Genomic DNA, 22,776 nt, shown 5'->3' on the forward strand with positions numbered 1-22,776 from the left:
TTTCTTGCATCTTTCTTTTCACATGAACCACTTTTCTTTCCGGCACGTTCCCCCTCTTATGGCGTGAGTCTATTTTTTTTTCTCTTGCACAATGTGGCTTCCTGCACGGCTCAATTTTCATTTTCTCAAGCTTTTGGGGCCTTGATCCAAGCTCGCAGCGCAACAGTTTTCTCAGAAATTATGTGAATGGACGCCAGCGTGTTCTGTATATAATTTTTCCCATATGTATTCACTCCTTTTGTCCTTTCTGTGGTGCCGTCTCTTGTCACAGAGCAGCTCTGCGGTCGGCTATTTTAATTTCATTTATTTTATTTATTGGGTGTCGCTTTCTTGTGGTTTGATTGTGACTCTTTCCGGTTTTCTCTCTTGACTAAGAAGGCCTGTGTTAAAATCTTCAACTGGGATTCGGAACCAGAAACTAGAAACTGCTTCCTGTGTACCTGGCTTAGAAAATACCCACTTGGATGCCTTGGCAGAAGCCAGTTGCAAAAAGAACAATTGATGGACAGAATGCAGAAAAATGCCATACATTCACCCCGGTACAGAGATCTGGGACTAAATCCATCGTCAGGGGCGGCCTTAGGCATGTGCAAGCTGTGCACCTGCACAGGGCCACCAAACCCCAGGGGCCTCCACGCCAATATATATCCTTAATATAATAATCCTCTGAGGATGGATGCATATTTGCATGGCGGGGATTTGGCACCCTCCGGCTCTACCACTTCCTAACACCCTGACCCCCCCTCCTGAGCTCCGGGGGGCACCCCCTGCCCGGACCCCCCTTCTGGGGCCCCCTACCCACGGTCCCTGCCCAGGGCCACCATGAGCCTAGATCAGCCCCTGCCATCGTTGTGTTGCTCACCGTGCCATTCCAGTTTGGACCCAGCCATATGCAAATCAGTCTTGTCCCTGCGCCCAATGGGAACAGTCCAGGCCGAACTGCCAGGCCAGGTCCTCCCTGGACTGTAAACAAGGTTCCTAGGACTGGTTTCGAGAGGTTGCCAGAAGCCAGGACATTGCAAGCTTTGAAACAAAACTCAAACAAGAGAAAACCAGAAGACAGGTCTTCTGCTTCTAGGCTCACATGATCTGGAACAGCACCCCCTTATCAACATCAGAACTTTTGGTCTTAAGTTTAACTGAGGCCAAAAGTTGTTGGACTTTTGGTTTCAGTTAAACTAAAGACCAAAACTTTAGTTTCAATGTTGACTTTTGTTCTTAGTTAAACTTAAGACCAAAATGTAAGTTTCACTAAGACAAAAGTCTAACTTTACTATTCAGAAATGCCCTTTGTGAATACTGAAAGTCCTTAGACTTTTGGTTTAAATTACACTTAAGTCCAAAACTTAAGCTTAACTGAGACAAAAGTCTAACTTTACTTCTCGGAAATGCCCTTTGTGAATAATAAGAGTCATAAAGTTAGACTTTCTTCTCAGTTTAACTTTGTGAATCGGGCCCAAATGTCTCTAAGAAGCCAGTTTAACCTCTTCCGTACTCATGACGAGCTCAGCTCATCATGAGGCACGGTGCTCCGGTGCTCATGACGAGCTGAGCTCGTCATGAGCCGTGGAACGCTCGCATGCGGGGATAATTCCCCTGCTGTGCTGAGCGTTCCACAGAAACGGGTGCATCTGTGATGAGCTGAGCTCGTCATGAGCACCGGGGCGCTGTGCTCGCCCCCCGCCCCCCAGCACAGCAGGGGGAATTACCCCCGCACGGAAGGGGTTAACCTCAGCGTAAAAAATCACATTCATTGCAAAGGTTCCACATTGTATTTCAAAGCATTATCATCGCTCCAAGGTGTTCCAAGTAATGACACCTAATAACAGCTTGTGGTACTGCAGGCTTGTGCTGGTCTCTCTAGTGACACCTAGTAACATCTTGTGGTACTGCAGGCTTGTGCTGCTGTCTCTAGTAACACCTAGTAACAGCTTGTGGTACTGCAGGCTTGTGCTCCTGACCCTCAGGACACCTAGTAACAGCTTGTGGTACTGCAGGCTTGTACTGCTCCCTCCAGTGACGCCTAGTAACAGCCTGTGGTACTGCTGACTAGTGCTGGTCTCTCCAGTGACACCAAGTAACAGCCTGTGGTACTGCAGACTTGTGCTGCTGTCTCTAGTGACACCTAGCAACAGCTTGTGGTACTGCAGGCTTGTGCTGGTCTCTCTAGTGACACCTAGTAACATCTTGTGGTACTGCAGGCTTGTGCTGCTGTCTCTAGTGACACCTAGTAACAGCTTGTGGAATTGCAGGCTTGTGCTGCTGTCTCTAGTGACACCTAGTAACAGCTTGTGGTACTGCAGGCTTGTGCTGTTATCTCTAGTGACACCTAGTAACCGCTTGTGGTACTGCAGGCTTGTGCTGGTCTCTCTAGTGACACCTAGTAACAGCGTGTGGTACTACAGGCTTGTGCTGGTCTCTCTAGTGACACCTAGTAACAGCTTGCGGTACTGCAGGCTTGTGCTGCTGACTATTGGGACACCTGGTAACAGCTTGTGGTACTGCAGACTTGTGCTGGTCTCTCTAGTGACACCTAGTAGCAGCTTGTGGAATTGCAAGCTTGTGCTGCTGTCTCTAATGACACCTAGTAACAGCTTGTGGTACTGCAGGCTTGTGCTGCTGTCTCTAGTGACACCTAGTAACAGCTTGTGGTACTGCAGGCTTGTGCTGGTCTCTCTAGTGACACCTAGCAACATCTTGTGGTACTGCAGACTTGTGCTGCTGTCTTTAGTGACACCTAGTAACAGCTTGTGGTACTGCAGGTTTGTGCTGCTCGCTCTAGTGACACCTAGTACCAGCTTGTGATACTTCAGGCTTGTGCTCCTGACCCTCGGGACACCTAGTAACAGCCTTTGGCGCTGCAGACTTATGCTGCTCTCTCCAGTGACTCCTAGTAACAGCCTGTGGTTCTGCCGACTTGTGCTGGTCTCTCTAGTGAAACCAAGTAACAGCATGTGGTACTGCAGGCTTGTGCTGCTGTCTCTAGTGACACCTAGTAACCGCTTGTGGTACTGCAGGCTTGTGCTGGTCTCTCTAGTGACACCTAGTAACAGTGTGTGGTACTGCAGGCTTGTGCCGGTCTCTCTAGTGACATCTAGTAACAGCTAGTGGTAAAGCAGGCTTGTACTGCTGACTCTAGGGACACCTAGTAACAGCATGTGTTATTACTGGCTTGTGTACTCACTGTTGATACACCCTGTAATAGCCTTTGTACAAATGACTTATGCTGCTCACTTTTGGGGTGGCCAGCATTAGCAAAGCTAGTAGCTTTGACTTTAACATGCTAACACATGCAAATAGCATTTCTTCAGGCCTGTGTTTGTTTGCACTAGTGTATTAAAGACAGTCCCCTGGGCTTTGCCCGTGCTTCTTTGTGCCTGTTATCAATCAACGGCTTATTAACAAGATGTTGCCTCAAATTATCAAAATAGTTTGAAAAACATACCAAGAACAAGACAAGAATGTAATGAGGCTTGTGATGTCACTCTGTGATGTCACCGGAGTTAAAAGCTGGGATTCACTTCCAAATTCACTATGATTTGCTACCATCGGGTGGGCCTGGCTAGAAAGAGCTTCCTTCTCAGCGTCATGACGCGCACGTCCATAGGACCCCATGACATGAGGCAGGCGTGAATGAACGTTAGTTGGTTGGCCCAGCTACCTTGACACATTAACACATTCATCCAAGCCTACCTTCCAGTTGTGTAGCAAGGATTCCATGGGCTCCGATGCAAGCAAGAAAAATGGCCCCTTCGATTGCTGTTTGGGAAGTGAAACACCGCCATTATCATGGTTCGATTGGCCCTGGTGCTACTGCACCTGCTGCACCAATAGTAGCTACGCCCGGGAAACCTTCCAGAGGCATCAAACTCGCTCTAAAAAGACGGTGAGGTGTAAATGAAACTGTCTGTACCCTCTCCCCAATGAGGCCAGACTGCCGCCAGTGATTTCGTTTGTGAATACATTTTAATATCTGTTATGAAAAAAAACACATTTTATCAAGGCCTTGGCTCGGTATCAGTGCAGGTCACAAACAACACAATCTTTAATACTTTGTTCAGTTCATAGAGAATTGCGCACAGAATTTGCCCGGCACCCCAATAAAAACAGGAAACATGTCGACTCTGCTATTTACAGATAAAAACGATAGAAGACAATCTCTATATAACTTATAATTTAAAAAAACGAACTTTAAATTAAAAAGGTAGTACTTTGTACATACAGTGTGCAGGTCAGTGATTGTAAACCTGGATTCTTGCCCTGTGTCAATCATGTGTGGGGTCCTGGTAGAGAGTATTCCTGCTGTGCGAAGGACAGAAGTAAGATAGCACAGCATTATTCCTGCTGTGACAAAACAGACGGCTCTTTGCTGAGTCACATGTGTCGCTCAGCCCTGGTGGAGAGTGTTTGTGCAGTGTGAAGGACAGCATTGAGTGGGGGGATCTTTGCTGAGTCACCTGTGTCAGCCCTGGTAGAGTATTCCTGCAGTGTGAAGGACAGAAGTAAGATAGCACAGCATTATTCCTGCTGTGACAAAACAGACGGCTCTTTGCTGAGTCACATGTGTCGCTCAGCCCTGGTGGAGAGTGTTTGAGCAGTGTGAAGGACAGCATTGAGGGGGGCGGATCTTTGCTGAGTCACCTGTGTCAGCCCTGGTAGAGTATTCCTGCAGTGTGAAGGACAGCTATAAGGTGGAGGGATTTATTTTAATAAGTGCCTTTGTCAGCCCTGGTAGAGAGTATTCCTGCTGTGCGAAAGACTGAAGTAAGATAGCACAGCATTATTCCTGCTGTAACGAAACAGACGGGTCTTTGCTGAGTCACATGTGTCAGCTCTGGTAGAGAGTTGTTGTGCAGTGTGAAGGACAGCATTGAGGGGGACGGATCTTTGCTCAGTCACCTGTGTCAGCCCTGGTAGAGTATTCCTGCAGTGTGAAGGACAGCTATAAGGTGGAGGGATTCATGTTAATAAGTGCCTTTGTCAGCTGTGGTAGAGAGTATTCCTGATGTGCGAAGGACAGCACTGAAGTGGGCGGATCTTTCCTGAGTCACGTTTGTCAGCTCTGGTAGAGTGTATTCCTGCAGCTGCAGTGTGAAGGACAGCTATGAGGTGGAGGGATATATGTTAATACGCGCCTTTGTCAGCCCTGGTAGAGTGTATTCCTGCAGTTCGAAGGACAGCAGTGAGGTGGACGGATCGTTGCTGAGTCACCTGTGCCAGCCCTGGCTGGTAGAGAGTATTCCTGCAGCATGAAGGACCGCTGTGAAGTGGACTGATCTATGTTGATATGTGCCTGTGTCAGCCCTGGTAGAGAGTATTCCTGCAGAGCGAATGACAGTAGTGAGGTGGAGGGATCTTTGCTGAGTCACCATTATCAGCCCTAGTAGAGAGTATCCCTGCAGTGCTAGGAACAGCAGTGAGGTGGAGGGATCTTTGCTGAGTCACCATTATCAGCCCTAGTAGAGAGTATCCCTGCAGTGCTAGGACCAGCAGTGAGGTGGAGGGATCTTTGCTGAGTCACCATTATCAGCCCTGGTGGAGAGTATTCCTGCAGTGCGAAGGACAGCAGTGAGGTGGAGGGATATTTGCTGAGTCACCTGTGTCAGCCCTGGTAGAGAGTATTCCTGGGTTGCGAAGGGCAGCAGTGAGGTGGAGGGATCTTTGCTGAGTCACCTGTGTCAGCCCTGGTAGAGAGTTTCCCTGCAATATGAAGTACAGCAAAGGGCAGCAGTGACACAGAACAGAGACCCCTTGGGCTATACCCAGCAGGGAGTATTTCTGCAGTGAGGAGGACAGAGGGGAGCTGGACGGACGTTAAAAAATCCCTGTGACAGTCCTTTTAGAAAGTATTCCTGCAGTGAGAAGGCACTCAGTGAGATAGGACAGAGCAACAAAAAGAAACCTTTAGGACTTCCCTGGTACAGATAATCCCTGCAGTGTCAGGGACAGTGGGAAGACTGAGAGAGCTTTGATAAGTCACGTTGACAGGCCTGGTAGAGAGTAATCCTGAAAAGAAAAGGACAGCAGTGAGATAGGACAGAGCAACAAGAAGACCCCGTGGGGCAGCACTGCCAGAGAGTATTTCTGCAATGCAAGGACAGTGGAAACTGGACAGGTCTTTACTGAGTCCCAGTGGCAGCCCTGCAATGCCAAGGGCAGTGCCTCGATCTTTGATCAGTGCCATGTGACCGCCTGGTAGAGCGCACCCTGCAATGGAAGGGCAGCGGTGAGACCGCAGAGATCTGAGTAAAGAACCCTTGGGGCAGCCCTGACAGAGAGTATTCCCGCCATTGGAGGCGAACCCTTGGGGTCAGTCATAAAGAGAGGCTCCGGGAAACCCCTCAGCCTCCCTTTCACCACTAGAAGTGAAACAGGGCGTGCTCGAGCGAGGAGGTAAGTGCCAAGCGCCAAGAAGCGTTACCGGAAGGGGCGGATTCGCAGTTGGTTAGGTGCCCAAAGGCGGGCGGGCCTAGGGGGCAGAATCAGTTCTGGAAATCACCCTCAGGTCCGAGTAGGCCGCTACCACTGCAGGCGCATCTCACACTACAACTGGCTGCAAACACCTAAACAGCACACGGGCACAAACGCATAAGCGCCCCTTCACCGCCAGCGAGAACAAAGGAATGAGCGCCTTTTGAGAAAGCTAATAACAGGAGTGAAATAACATGTCTCGCGCCACCGCCCGGGCCATTCCTGTCTGTTAACACGTCAGGGCGCACGCGACAGGGACACACGCGAACCCGCGCCAAATTGATGCCGCATGGAAGTCTCTCCCGTACAAGTTTAATGATGTTGTACACCGAACCTGCAAATATACGTGATTTTTTTTATTTTCGTGCGCACTGCGCATGCAGGCACTCAGTGAGAGACATCTCTGCTATCAGAACCTGTTGCAATTATATTGTGCACTGTGCCTGACCGCTGCCCTCCGACAGACAGGGGCCATGTCCCTGGCTTGTACAGCGCACCTGTTCTCCCAGGCCACAGGTGGCAGTGCGCATTTGACCGGTTACGAGGTAGCGTCTTACTCTTGTCGAAGCGCTATAAGAATGAGGTCTGCTCTGCGCGTGCGTGCAGGCAGCCTTGAGAGAGCAGAGCCGTCCGAGGTCCGCACCTCAGTGGGCGCCTTCTGCTGAAGCAGCCGCACATGGGTACAGTTGGCACTGGCGCAGATGGTCCTGTCTCTGCGCTGGGTGCCAGCCCGTGTCACAAGATGACGTGGAGACATTGACGAGCTGGAGAGGGTAAGGCACAGAGAGAGAGAGAGAGAGAGAGAGAGAGAGAGGAAGATAGAGAGAGACGGGGAGAGACATTAGTCTGGGAGGAAAGGGCCTCGGAAAGCACAGGGTCCCCCGAGAGGGGAGTGACATGCATCCGTGGACTCACTGCCAGCTGTCGGGGAAGCGCCCTACTTACCTAAACGTGAATCAATAATTCAATACTAGCCTGACCTTTGACCCCCAGCACTCCCATCCTTTGGCGCCCTGTTTTCTTTACGTCAAAAAGTTAAGGAAAAGGCACAATACCGCCCCCTCCTCCCCTCCCCCTTCCCTACACACACACACCACCCCCAAGGCTTCAATCATTGTACCCCTGATAGCCAGAGGCGCACAGCTGCCTGTCCCGGCCGCAGCGCTCCAGGACCCTCCCGCGTGACCTTTCTTTGGATGGTTTTCCTGGGTGGCTGTTTTAGCCTTTCTTAGTTTTACAGGTGGTTTCCTTGGAAACAGGTGCATTGTACTTTGTATGGAGTTGTCCCTGGAACAGGTGCTGTGTGGTGCGTTATTGTTGCTGGGGGTCGTTTTTTCTAAGATAGAATAAGGAGGTTTACAGTTATGTAGGAACATAAGTAGTTTACATAGTTTATAGGTGTAGAGAAGTTAGGAATGGCAAGTTTGTTTCAAAAATTTTTGCAGAAGGGAACATGTTTAGGGGAGGGGGTGGGGGTAAGGCAGGAAGACAATATTTAGTGAGGATTCGTTTTGTACGGCACATGCCAAGGGAATAGGTTTGTAAGGTGCACCTGATTCCAATAAAGCGGCCTTTTTCACACCAACAAGCTAGTCTGTGTTTCCACCCCTCCCTGCGGCCCAAACGTGACACAACGCCATCCCTCTCGAGTACGTCATCGGCGGAATGCTGCCTTCCGTGGCACATCATCGACTGAGATTGCTACCTCAGCGTTGGTCCCTGGATTTCTAGGCTGCCCACTGCCAATCAGCATCTGAGGTTGAGAGGGCCTGCAGCCCCGGGGCATTTGAGAGCTGGGCCGCCATCTTGGCTGCTAGAGTTTATCATTTGATTCACTATATTGCGAGCTTCCTCTTGCCAGTCGCCAGGTGGTGTGCAGAAGTGTGAGCAAGTGTGTGCAGAAGTGTGTGTGTGTGTAGGGGGTGGGGGAGGGGTATCTCTGAGAGAGAAAAAATGGAACAAAACTAACATGACAGGCGATGCATGATTTGTGTCACTTCACGTCCCTTCTGCTGTTCTCACAACTAGCGGTATCCGGCACGGGATGAAAGTGCCTAGAGGTGAACAAGTGTAGCGCATGTGATGTGCAAGCTTCTCTGGTACTCAGACTCCTTTATCAGTCCTTGGACGGCTGAACACTTAGTTCTTCACCCACAGCAGTGACAGTCATTGTGAGTCCTTCACATGGGCATTCCGTAGTTGTGCCACCGAGGGTGCCAGTGCTAGCCGAGTCAGAGGTGGGTGGCAAGGACTTACTCAGAGTTCACGTAGAGTGAAAAGACAGACAGCGGAATGTGTCCCTTGATGCCCCCTATCTGAAACTGCCCTCTGCGGCGTGCCCAGGAAAAACAACGTCATTGCTGTTTTTTTGCACCCAAGAGTTCTGTGTTTGTTGACAGACCGGCATGAAGCCACACTCCCAACCTTCAAGTTCCCCGCCTTCCGTCGAGGCATCCAATGGGAAACCAGATGTACTGATGCACCAATGAGCCGATACTGAGGTCATCAGGAAATGTCTGCCGCCTGCCAACTGGAGCCATTCTCCATGCAGGTGGCACCACCCTGCACCAAGCTTCCAGAACCATCGTCTCGGAGGGCAGCTTCCAGGATGTGCCCGTTTGTCCCGGCACCCTCAGCTAGGCCATTATGAGACCTCTCTGGGTGCCCCCTCCGTTGGGTTTGGTCCGGAGTGCCTCCACTCCTAATGGAGGCGCCAACATGGCCATTGACATAGAAGTTCAATGAGTAGCCGCTGTCCCTCACTGAGGTCCCATCCTCCCCGCAATGGATGGAGGCGCGCATGCTGGGCGTACTAGTCCTGAACGATTCCTTGCTCCCTAGAATGTGCTGCTTGATGATTTTGCGGAAGGTCAGGCGGAACTCCCGGATGCGGTAGGCGTAAATGAGCGGGTTGACCACAGAGTTGAAGTGGGACAGGATGATGGCCACATACATGACCAGGGCAGGAGGGCGAGGGCACTGCTCGCAGAAGAGCGTAAAGCAGTTGATGATGTGCAAGGGAAGCCAGCAGACAGCGAAGAGGCCTACTATGATGGCCAGTGACTTGGCCGCGTGCACCTCCTTCTGGAGCGTGGAGCGCGCGCGCCCACTGTGCATCATCTTGTTCTCCATCTGCTTGAGCTGCCGGCGAGCGGCCATGAAGATCTTCAGGTAGATGCCCAGCATGAGCAGAAGAGGGACCAGAACACAGGCGAAGAAGTTGTAGTAGACCATGTAGTCCATGGTCACCACCTTCTCGAAGAGGCACACCACCAAGGACTCGCTGCAGTTGCCGCCGTCCGATGCGTCCTGGATCTTGGCATGCCAACCCAACATGGGCGTGAGGCCGATGATGAAGGAGAGCACCCAGCAGATGGCGATGATCCCATTTGCGCGCTGGCTGGTCACCAAACCGTTGTACCTAGGAAGACAAAAAGATACATTAGAACCCGCTAGAAACTTCAAGAGAGCACAGAGGTGCCATTTACTTATATGCATATGAATTCATTGATTTTTGCAATGTTTGTCTGTAGTGACTTGCCAGTATCACAAACCACTCATGGCAAAACATATGTAATAGTTTTTTCTTAAAAGCACAACTGTCCAAATACTATTAGTTCAAAAGAGCCCTACAGGCACTTTGTCCCAAAACTAACCAGCCAGGACCAAAACGCAACTTCCCCACAGCGCATTTTACCATCACCAACCAACCAAACACGCAAGTGTAGGTGTAGGCTGTGGATGCTACTGTAGATGGTGTTGTAGGGTGTAGCTAATAATATAGAGTGAAGGTGTTCATGTCGACAATGTTGAAAATGCTGAACCTGTTCTAGTATGTACGTGCAAGTGTGGAGTTTATGATGGCGGTGGTGGTTTGGGGTGTAGGTGGCAGCTAAGGTGTGGGTTTGTTGTGTAAGTATTTGTGTAGTGTGTAGGAATGGTAGAGTGTAGGTGGTGGTAAAGAACAAATTGTGGGGTTTGTGTACGGTGGTGATGTAGAATGGGGTTTGTGGCATTACATACAGGTGGTGGTGTAAGTAATTGTGTTGAGTGCAGGTGATGTAGGTGTAGAGCTGATGAAACTCTGTTGGCAGCCCATGCCAGCCCGCACCATCGTCAAACCAAGCTGCTTCATTTACAAAGCCATCATGAGTAGAACCACTGCTTATCTTGCAGACGTTGCTGGGGGCTCTCGGTGCACCATTAGAATGCAGACTAAGAAGTGTAAAAAAAAAAAAAAATAAGCAGGAGGCTTTTTCCATAAATGTTGCACACAGGATCTGGAAGAACATATCCATATGCCCACACTGGTCTAATTAAGGAAGGAGTTGAAGACACATCTCTTTGAAGAACACTACGTCACAATATAGTAATATTCCACACACCAGTTACCTATCCTATCACATGTTGACTGCATCCATGTTTTTGACCCAGTACAGCACTCCACCACGTTTGGTTAGGTTCGTGCTAAAGAAATACCCCACATATATATACAGACGTGGTCCAGCATGCATTGCAATGCATACACTCAATAGGGAGAGTAATGATACACCAAACAGCCAATAGCACACAGGGAATGAGCAATACTTCTCTGGCTGGAGCTAAAACCCATTTTATGTAAATTTGAAAGAACTGGTAACAATAGGTGCACAGACAGCTGCACAATCAAGCAGACCTCAAAATGAAATGCAGATCATCCTCCTTCCAAAAGAAAACAAGCATCAGCAAAGCCAGTAGGTCTCGGCAATCCAAGCGCTATTGCTGTTGTCCAGGTCTTTTAGCCATGTTGAATAGCAGCAGGTCAAGCAACACAACCGGGACGTGGGGGCGAGTCAAGCAACAAACAGGGGGCGAGTAAAGACACACAACATAGTATGGAGTGGGGGGCAGTTGACGAGAAAGTGAACAGGCAAATGCATCATGGGAGGGGGTGGAATGCAGCTGGGATCTTAGACTCTGTGCACCATCCGAGCTCTGAACATATTTACTATGTGAATCATAGAACACACACCAAGTGGAATATGAAAAGTTTCTTCAAAATTCACAAAAGTGTCTTTGTTTTTACCATGTAGAACGTAGAATTTACTTGCCTAGATTTGTACAGCATTTACAGGAAGTAAAAAAAAATGTAGCAGACATGAAATAATGCAGTGACTTAATTTAGATACTCGGATAAAATAGGGTCGCATGAATGAATGAATGAATGAATATTCAATTTGTAAAGCGCGAACGTAGCCCAAGGGCATGAAGGCGCTAACGGCGGAGCATCTGGGTGCAGTCAAAAGAGAAAACCTGTTCATACCAACGTCTCCAGGAAAAGCCAAGTCTTTAAGGCTTTACGGAAAAGCGAGTGGGACACCGGACTAGAAAGTTCTTCCGGGAGAGAATTCCACAATTTGGCCACAGCCATAGAGAAAGCTGTACCTCCCCACTTAGCCTTCTTAAACCTAGGAACTGTTAGCAAGTTTTTGTCAGAGGACCGAAGCAACCTACTAGGAACATAGTGAAGAACCATCGCCTTAATCCCATCTGGGCCTGAGCCATAGTAGGCGTCATGAGTCGGGCACAGGGTCTTAACAAGCATTTGCAATGCAATAGGTCTCGCATTAGGAAAGTTTGAGCTATTGGTATTGTAAATGACAAATTTTGTATTCATGTGTTGGTTTTGACAATCGCAAACTTAATAGCTTTGTCATTTACAATGCCAATAGTTTTAACTTTTGCAAATGTGACACCTACCGCATTTGTAATACAATATGTGTTGTATTTACGTGACTTAGATGTATTGATATTACAAACAATGGCATTTATTTATTTTTTAATAATTAATACTTAAAAGTGAAGTAGTGTGGCTCACTGGTTAGAGGCGGCAGACCCGAGAGCAGAGGACGGCCCGGGACCAGGGTTCGATTCCCGGCGAGGCAGGTTTCTGGACCAGGGTCAGCGGACTCGATAATTCTCTCGCCTCGGTGCCCACTCTGATCAGCGATCACACTCGGCAACTCTGGGCATTAGCTTGCCTCATCTTCACTAACGGCCCCACCAGACCGCCGGGGATGCCTGGTCTCACCCTGGAGATACCCATTAAGGAACCATCTCTCAGGGAAGCCAGGAAGGGTTTCGCAGCGGTCGAAGCGCCTTGGGACCCTACGGGTAAGTAGTGCGCTATATAAATGCCAATACATTTACAAAAGTTATTGTAATTTATAATGGCAATAGCTTAAACTTTTGTGAAGATTATGTTCAGTGCATTTTATTGTGACGAAAATCCAAGAACAGAAGTGAAATATTAACATCTTTTTGTGACATTTGTAATAAAGCTTGAAACATTGAGAGAACAGATATGAACCAGTTGTTGATGAATGGTTGGAGAGATTGATGCTGTGGTGGTGCTAAGTGATGTTGTGGTGGCAACAAGAGGGAGAGAGCGAGAGGGAGAGCGAGAGAGAGCGAGAGGGAGGGAGAGCGAGAGAGAGCGAGAGAGGGAGAGAGAGAGAGCGAGAGAGGGAGAGAGAGAGGAAGCGAGAGAGAGAGCGAGGGAGAGAGAGAGGGAGCGAGAGAGAGAGGGAGAGAGAGAGGGAGAGCGGGAGAGAGGGAGAGAGAGGGAGAGAGAGAGAGAGGGAGAGAGAGAGAGAGAGGGAGAGAGAGAGAGGGAGAGAGAGGGAGAGAGAGAGGGAGAGAGGGAGAGGGAGAGAGAGAGGGAGAGGGAAAGAGAGGGAGAGAGAGAGAGAGAGGGAGAGGGAGGGAGGGAGAGAGAGGGAGAGAGAGAGAGAGAGAGAGAGAGAGCGAGAGGGAGAGAGGGAGAGCGAGAGGGAGAGAGGGAGAGAGAGGGAGGGAGGGAGGGAGAGGGAGAGAACAGAGGGAGACAGATGAGGGAGAAGAATGACAGAGGAGAAGGGCAGTGAGGGACAGAGAACACGGGCAGTGAGGGACAGAGGAGGGAGAAGGACAGTGAGGGGCAGAGAACAAGGACAGTGAGTAACAGAGGAGGGAAAACAGACAGTGATGGTCAGACAGTGAGGGTCAGAGGAGAGAGAAGTACGTCAGTGAGAGACAGAGGAGGGTGAAGGACAGTGAGGGACTAAGGAGAGGAACAGTGAGCGACAGAAGAGGTAAAAGAAGGACAGTGAGTGACAGCGGATGGAGATCAAGGACAGTGAGTGACCGAGGACAGTGAGCGACAGAGGAGGGAGAAGAGAGACAGTGAGGAACAGATGAAGGAGAAGAGAGACAGTGAGGGACAGGGGAGAGAGAAGGACAGTGAAGAACAGAGGAGACTAAGGACAGTGAGGGACAGAGGAGGGAGAAGACAGCGTGAGGCGCACACAAAAAACGTGACACGAGGGAAAACTAACGAAAACATGGTGCAGGGGGTACAGTGCACAAGTTTCTAAATCCCAAGAAGAATTACCGTTCGCCTGTTTAGGTCATACTCAGAATTAAATGAAAGTGTAGCGACATGCAAGGGAACTCCTGCCAAAAGGTCTTCTAAAATACTCCTCCAGTGACTGGCATAACGGTCATACTAACATTGTAGTATTTAATCACTGTGATTATTTAAACATGCAGTAGGTGCTCATATTGTAATTATCTCATTTATAGCAATAAGAAGAGTACAGTAAAACAAAAAACAGTTTCAACGAAAGTTAAAAGGTGAGGGCGGTGGGGTTCCGCTTGCACCGAGCGAAACTCCGGTGAAGATGAGGATGGGTGTCTGCGTGGGGCAGATCCTCAGGCACAGACTGACACCGGCTCATTCTCTCGGAGTACCGAAACATCCACGTGGGCGCCCCTCCATAGCGCTAAGAGGCAGCTCTGGTGAACAGCGCCCACAGTATGACGAGCTCCACAGAACGCCTTTGGAATGCGCTCACGAGTGTGGCGCCTAACAAAAAAAATAGCGCTCAGAGTCACAGTGTTGGATACTGATAGAGCAAAGGAAATGCAGACAATAGGTGGGGTCTGGAGCATGGTGAACACGGCGGGAAGGGGGGCAGGAGCATAGTGAACACAACCGGAAGGGGGGCAGGATCAAAGTAGAAAACTGCAAAAGAAAATACAGCGGGAGAGCTGCGGGAGCAAAGGAACGGCAGACAACGGGAGGGGGCGGGAGCATAGTGAACACGGCCGGAAGGGGGGGCAGGAGCAAAGTAAAACAACAGTAGAATTAGGAAACAAAGAGTGCACTTAGGTACACCTGTTGTACACTGCACAGCACTTAGAAGCAAACCAGGACGGATATCTAACAGCATTTCACACAGCTCAGTTCTGAAACCTGCAGCTCTGCGGAAATAGCGTGAAATGCTAGTGTTATTCTGCACATAATGAGAAAGGAAAGTGAAGCTTTAGGTACAAAAAGAGTCAGGGCTACTCCAAGCAGCATTTAATTGCGGAAGTGAGTTCTACAGCTGGAGACTATAGAAAACACATATTTTTTTGATGGGTGTCCACTTACGGGTATGGGCGTCTGAATGCAAGTTTTTTTTTATTAACCCATTGTACCCTCGTGCTCACTCTCTCCCTACGCCTGAGAGCGCTTTGTTACCAGGCCGGTGCCCACCCGGCATTTTGCCCGAGAGCACTTTATCTAATTATTTACGGGACCTGTTTTTAGGTCCTTTGCGAGTGCCCACCTCGCATATATAATTATATTTTAATTCGAGGGTGCTTACCCCTTTTGCCCCCGAAAGAACTCACCGCCGCAGCCCTGCTCCGTGAAAACCGGAAGTCAGGCACTTTTGGCCGAGACGGGGGCGGGGCCTGCAATCCGGCAGGAAGTCCCGCCCGCCGACACCGAGGAAGAAGTGAAGCCGGCCGACTGATGGCCTCTCCGCAGCCCGGGGCTCCCATGAGTTGAGGAGAGTCCCGGGGCTGCCAACAGCCAGAGTGTTGCACGGCTCCCAGGTGCTGGAGGGAGCCCCGGAAGTGAAGTCCTGTCCCCTGGTGCCGCGAGGAGACTGCCGCAGAGAGGAGCCCGATGCCCAGCAACAGCCCGGTGAGTGCCCGACCAGCCGCCCGAAAGAGCCCGGTGAGTGGGAGGGGAGGGGGGTGTACGCGCGTGTGTCTGTGTGTGTTCGAATGTGTCTGTGTGTGTGCGCGTGGGTCTGCATGTGTGTATGCAGTGTGTGTGTGTGCCTGTGTATGTGCGCATGCGTGAGTGTGGAGTGTGTCTCTATGTATGCGCATGCGTGTGTGGTGCCGTGCGCGCCCCCGAGGAGGAATCTGAGACAGCGACGCTCGTGCTTGAGCTCTGTCTCAGATTCCTTCTAACACGCCAACAAAAGATGTCTCTTTTTACGTCTGCGAGACCTAAAAAGAATCCTACGGTCCAACGGCAGCCAGTGCTGCAGCTTAATAGAGGCCGTAACTGAGTGATATTTTGGAAGGTTCAGTACCAACCTGGGCGCAGCATTTTGCACCATCTGCAGGCATCGCACAAGGCCTTTGTTAATGCCCAGATGAAGGGCATTACAATAGTCCAATCTGGACGTTACCAAGGCATGAAGTTCGAATGCTGTGCACATTAATTCTACCCTCGCTAGAAGCCATTGTAATTTACATGGAGTTTGGGAATACAAAAAGAGGCATTTCTTTATTAGGTGTGCAGCTGAATTAATTTAAACACTAAGGGCAAACAGCTCAGCAATACACAGGAATTAAAAACGGCAATGCTGCTTCGTGACCACCCGCCTAGGCTCCATGCCTGCTGTTTGTAGCCACTAGCCCAGTCCTTAGCTAAGCAAGCATCATCTCTGAGCTGTGTCAAACTGCAAGTTTTCCCTCCTACCACAGTGCTTGTGTTGCAACCTGTTGCTGGCAGTTTGTGTACAACATTCATACCTTTGTACCCTTAACTCACTCATCTAAACTCAGATGAGAGGAACAGTCCGTACAGTGTAGATGAGCTGTGACATTAATAAGGCACATTACAGTAATGCCCTGAGAAGTACTTATTAAAAGTGATAATTTTCTTTAGCTGGTATTCTGAACTCACATATTTGAAAGCACATTCACGTACGATAATGAAGATAAAACCTTTTTTTAAAATAAAATATTCGGCCAAGAACACATTTTAATTGGGGAAGCCGTGATTTATCCAGGTTTTCTGGTTTCACATTGTATAACTCAGCCAGGAAATAGGTATATATTTGTCTTTCCTTATGTTAAGACTTTGTTTTTAGATGTAAGTTAATTTTTCTGTAGTTTTTAAATACAGTAAACTCGACCGAAAGCTGAGTGCTTTACATAAGCAAGCTCACAAGCACTGTTGATAGTCTTGGGGAGATTAACCGCGGCGGCAATTCCGCCGCGATGCAGCGGATTAATGGAGTGGGCGGGGTCACGTCGGCCAAAGGACGTGCGCAGCACTACGAAGGTAGTGCTTGCGACAGCCATTGGCCGACGCACGCATGGAAGGCGTTAAGCGATGTGCCCAGAATCACAGGATGTTGAGCAGATGCCTTAGACGGTTGGTGGCGGGTTGGTAGACATGGGCACGAAGCAGATCATATTTCTGCAAAAAATGATATTTCACAGGGGAATCAATAAATTTGAAGTGCCCTCGAGAGACCTCCGGGACCATCTGTTTTCATTCACAGTTGAAGTAGAGGTCAGCTTCGGTGTGGAAACCCAGCAGTAATGTAGCAAAGAAACACACACCTTTGAAAGCAATTGAGGAGCTGCTGCTCACTGCTGTAAACAAATGAGCCAGCCAGTGCTTAATTTGAGCTGGTGGTTTCCAGTGCTCAGCACCCTCATTTAAGTGTCAACATTGGTGCTTATGACAGTCTGCCACATTGTGTCGCTGTCTAGCTAATTTACAGAAGGGTAAACAACAGTTGTTTGTAAATTCAATATACATTAACAATGGCAAAAACCTGCCACCCAAGCCATTCATATAGCTTTGGGGGCCTGTAATAGTCTGAATTGTCACTCTTGTAGGAGTGTGATGCTTAGTAGTTGTATTGGTACTGTCATTGGTAAAGATGGCAGGGGCAATGGGTAGTGCAAGTTGCAGAGAGCTCCACACACCTATTTGTTTACAAATTAAGCACTGAAGCCACCACACGACCAGCACTGCCCCCTCTCCACTCTTCCCCCTGCCTGAAAGGGGATGCTTGCAAAGCACACCAAAGATGCCTAAAGTAAAAGAAATAAAACGAGAACCACTCACCAAACAGCTCCTAGCAAGAGGGTTACATGAGCCCGTTGTTCCACTTGAAATTGCTTCTAGTTTCACAGGAATAACATGAAGGAGGGTGGGATGTGGGCTTAAGAGGGTGGTGGGGTAGCTTATGAAATGGAGTGGGCGGGTGGGGGTGAAGAGTAACGGTCTGCTGCAGAGGGGAAAAACATGAGCATTCCTATGGAGTGCTAGAACATAAAATAAATATACTGGAGCAGAGGGGAAAACACAAACACAATGTGGAGTGCTGGAATACAAAGAGAAAAGTTGCTCCAAACACAGGAACAATGGATGGACACCAGTACTTTGTCTATGCTCCAGTGCCGGGCCAAGCACAGGGTGAGCACATGATATAGGCATTGCTTCATAGACTGGAATGAAGGAAATGTGAGAGAAGCTGCAGCAAACAAATGAAAAGCTGTGGGCAGGCTGTAAGCTCACAGTGTATTAACAACATGTCTTGAAGGGACAGAGCATGAGCTGTTGAGCCAAGACTTAAAAATAGGCAGAGTGCACATTAATCACACTCCATAGTTTCCAAAGATAAAATAACCTATTTTTTTATTTCAAAAGTTTTTATTAAATTATAAATTTGCATATCAGAAGATACAAACAGTACAGAGCAAACCAGGGGGGGTATACATTCGGGGGTTGGGCTTATTTCGCCACCAGGTTGTGCGCTGTATACATAGTTAGGGTATAGGCTTGACTTGTCCTTGAGTATACAACATTACCCCCCTGGAGAGAGAAAGAAAGCGGAGAGGGAGATAGTGGGGGGGGGGGGGGGGTCGGGTTTTATGTCCGGCGTGTTTCCAAGTGTACGTCGAGGGCTTCCCACATGTCGTTTTTGGCATTGTGCTCCTTCGAGAAATTGCCAGTGATGTTATCTGCGCCTCTGAGGAAGATGTCCCAGTTTATCCAGTTTTTGAAAGTGGCTTTGGCCGTGTTCTTCCACTTTGTTAGTATGATTTTAACTGCAGCTGTCAGTAGGATGTCCACTAGGTCCCTTTCCTCCTTGTTTTCTAGGCAGTCCGTCATGAACCCTGTGGCGAGACCAACGAAACTAATTGGTATGTCTTTGCCTGTGACGGCGTTGATGAAATTGTTCACTTTCTTCCAGAAGTTCCTGACTTTGTGACACTCGAAAATGAGGTGTTCCAGGCTGCCATTCTCTTTGTCGCAGTTCCAACATGTTCCAGTGTCCATTATGCCTGCTTTGTGTAGTCTCGCCGGGGTCCAGTAGGCTCTATGAAGGAGCCAGAATTTCGTTTGCGCCAATTGCGGCATGACTTTGTTAGTTGTGGCTGACTTCCACAGTTTGCTTTTTTCCTCGTCACTGAGTTGTCTTGTTGTCAATGCTTCCCATGTGCTCATCACTTTCTTGTTCAGCGTGGATGTTTGGGGGCACAGTAGTCTGTAGATTTTTGCTGTGTGGTGGCCTGTGGCGTTGAGGTTGTCCATGTATTTGATGATGGTTGGTGGCGTTTTGCTTAGGTTCGCCTTCGTTGTGGCCGTTTTTATTTTTAGCAATGTGTATAGTCCTATGTCTGGGAGGCCGTGGATCTGTTTCAGATTCTGGAAGGTGATAGGGGAGTTTTTCGTTTCCAGTTGGTTTGGCGTGGTGACTCCACTCTTCATCCATGTTTCGTTGTCTAATGTCTTGCCCTGGTATAATATCCTTGAGTTATACCAGACTGATTCCCAGTTGGTTCCCCTGATCCTCTGTTCCATAAGTTTGTCCACCTTCATTAGGGCTTCTTTGGTGTGTTTGATGATGGGGTTTAGTCTGTGAGGGTGCTTGTTCGCTGTGAGCAATGCTATTGGGTTTAGCCCCCCCAGGAAGTTCCTTTCTACTTTCAGCTACTCCGGTTCGTAGTCTTGTGTGTTTGTGACCCAGAATATTCCTTGCTTGGCTAGACAGGCTGTTTGGAAGTATTTGAAGTTCATTATGTTCAGCCCGCCCAGGTTTTTCGTTAGTCTCAGCTTCTGCAGACTGATTCTTGGTCTCTTGTCTCTCCATATAAATCTGTTTATTAGTTTGTCAAGCTTCTTATGAAAGTTCTTTGTCATTGCTAGGGGCAGCATGCTGAGTGTGTAGTTGACGGCTGGTGTCACCATCATCATAATTGTTTCAACCCTTCCCCACCAGCTGATGTATTTGAACAATGCCACATACCGATTGCATTGATAAGTACACCCAACCATAGCTTATGAGGATTTTATAAACCACATTTAAATTCTATGTTTATGAAAAACACTGGTCCTGTGTCTATGGAATAAAACGGGGCTCCGCGGGCTGCATCCCTGGGGGGGCACAAATGGCTTTTGAAGTATTTGTAAATGAAAAAGGCCTGGCAGCGCCAATTTGTGCATGTGGTGCGTTTCCAGACAATCTTGATTTGCATACAGCAGTTGAAGGGCTTCAAAACAGAGTATGAACTGTGATCCTGGATTCCCTGGGATGGAGGTCAGTGAGTCGGGTGGGAGGGTCCAGGATGTGGCTAAAAAGAACAAAATATTCTGTAACAGGTTTGTTATTTTTTTAACCTTCAGGAAATTGCGTACAAAATGTGCACACGTTAAATGGTTAAATACATGTAAGTTAAACTAATCAATTTTACTATGAAACCTCAGTTACCTAATGCAAGCAAGGCAGATAACTAGGTGTAACCACAAAGCAGGACCACTAGAATTATGTAGCAGGAAAGGCCTAAAGTTATGCGGCAGGGTTGAATAAATTCTGTCACAAGAAAAGACAGATAACACAGCCTAATTTGGCATTTTTTTAAGATACTATTTAATTATGTTGAAACATTTGCAATTTCTTAAAATTCCTTAATTGCGACTCGCAAATTGCGAATCGCAATTAAGGAATACCTCCCCATAGGAATGAATGGGAAGACATTCTCAATTTGCGATTAACAATTAGCGAATCGCAAATTGAGAATGCGATTTCAAGGGTGCAGGGGTGTGCAAAGGACACCCTGTTGCACCCCTGAAATCAATCTGTGTACATATGTTGTGCACACACATGCCCTTAGGGCATGTGTGTGCACAACATGAAAGTTTGAAAAATGCACAAAAGTGCATTTTTCTAAGTTTTCGCAAATTACCATGAGGTTCAACCTCATGGTAATTTGCTCCCCCTAATTGCGAATTCGCATTTTTTAAAAGTTTCATGCATTGCATTTAAGGAATCCCAAAATGCGATTCCTTAAATGCAATCGCAATTTGAGAATTCGCAAATATTTGCGAATTCTCAAATTGCGAGGGCCTTCACCCTTCATGCATTCCAAAAGCAGATTTTGCGATCACAAACGGACGATTTTTGTGATACACACCGTTTGCGATCGCAAAATCCTTTGATGCATGTGCCTGTCAGTCCCTAGGACCTGCCCCAGTGCCCGAAGACACCATCAAAAGCCTGGGCATCTGGCTAGATAAATCCCTCAATTTCAACTATCACGCAACCAAACTCTCAGCCACTTGCTTTGGCCTACTAAGACTCCTGCGAAAAATCCTCCCTCCGCTACCTTTTCATGCAAGACAGATCATGATCCAAGGTCTGATCTTATCCCGCCTGGACTTTGGGAACGCCTTATATTTAGGTGGCCCCCAGATGACCCTAAACAAGCTACAGATCATTCAGAATTGTGCCGCTAGAACCCTTCTCCAGATCCCTCGCCGACTCCCAGTAAAGCATAGACTGAAAGACCTTCGCTGGCTCCCTGTAAGGGAAAGGGTTGAATTCAAAGCACAATGTATTGCTCATCGAGCGTTCTGGGGAACTGGCGCTATCGTCAACCAATCGCTGATAACCACCTATCAGCCGACCAGACAGCTCAGATCCAGATCTTCTTTCCTAGCCGTGAATCCTAGGTTCAAAAGAGCAAGGTGTGGAGGCCGCTCGTTCTCCTATAACTCAGCCAGGCTTTTGAACTCCCTCCCCCTCCTACTCAGATCAGAGTCCAAGTTACTTATCTTTCGTAAACTTCTAAAAACCCTGCTTTTTAACAAACCAGAATAGCTGCCGAACTGTTTTTTGTTATAAGCGTGATGTCTGCAGCGCTAGGACGCCTAAGGGTAGTTACTGCGCTTTATAAATGTTCTTTACATTTCATTTCATTATATTGGATATGCACTCAATGTTAGTTCTCATGATTTAGGCCACACCCCTAATTTGACTGGCCACATCTCTTTAACAGGTTTGTCACTCCCCTTTTAGAGCACCTCCGGTTTAAAAAGAATCTCACTTAAAGCCCTGTCAAAGAGTATTATCAGAGCTCTGCATATGGTCTCACTGTTGTGATGTCAAAGAGCTCCTTGGTGAGGTAATGCTGCCAGATACCTAAGCTATGGAATGCTCTTCCGGCTCCACTGAAACTTGAGCCTTCCGTCACCAAATTTCGAAAAAAGCTTAAAACCCTGCTCTTCCCTCAGTGATAACCCTCTAACCTCATGACCACTGCCTTCAGTCTTGCGCCGGAAGACCCCATGTGGGTAGCTGCGCGCACTATAAATTTAAAATACAATACAAGTAGTTCATCATATATAATACATGGAGTACTGAAATGTAGGTAGCATTTTTCACTATGGGCCCGATTCACAGAACTAACTTAAGACAAAATCCTAAACTTACTACTTTTGGTATTCACAGAAGTTAGGATTTTGTCTTAAGTTTGTCTTAAGACAGACTTAAGATAGACTTAAGACAGAATCCTAACTTAAGTCTGTTTTAAGACAAAATCCTAACTTCTGTGAATACCAAAAGTAGTACGTTTAGGATTTTGTCTTAAGTTAGTTCTGTGAATCGGGCCCTATAAGTTTATTTAATTAATGTTGTTGTAATTGCTATGAAGGCGATATCTAATGGAAAAGAATGCATGGCATAACAAATTAAATCATGATATGAAGAAAAAAAGCAAAAGAACATTTTGAAGACACGCATCAGGCAGGTTACAATGGCAGAACCTGACTGTAATAACAGTACATGAGAATTCTGAAGTCACAGTGATCCTGCACAAACCTTCCCATTGTTTCTGTAGAAAGAGAGCAATAGAGATTGTCAGCTATCAGTGCTTAATTTGAGCCCGTGGTTTCTGGTGCTCAGCACGGGTACT

General features: G+C 47.9%; 1 protein-coding gene across 1 annotated transcript in view; it reads right to left on the reverse strand.

The window, feature by feature from the left end:
• Window positions 1-3,956: 3,956 nt before the first annotated feature.
• ADORA2A (adenosine A2a receptor) overlaps window positions 3,957-22,776 on the reverse strand; it is a 213,897-nt gene continuing 195,077 nt past the window's right edge. The window contains exon 4 of the mRNA XM_086942798.1: window positions 3,957-9,892. Coding sequence (XP_086798924.1) covers window positions 8,977-9,892 — 916 coding nt within the window. The 3' untranslated portion in view covers window positions 3,957-8,976. The remainder of the gene's footprint in view (window positions 9,893-22,776) is intronic.

This window comes from Lissotriton vulgaris, chromosome 11 (genome assembly GCF_964263255.1).
Source record: "Lissotriton vulgaris chromosome 11, aLisVul1.2, whole genome shotgun sequence".
Taxonomy (NCBI): Eukaryota; Metazoa; Chordata; class Amphibia; order Caudata; family Salamandridae; genus Lissotriton; species Lissotriton vulgaris.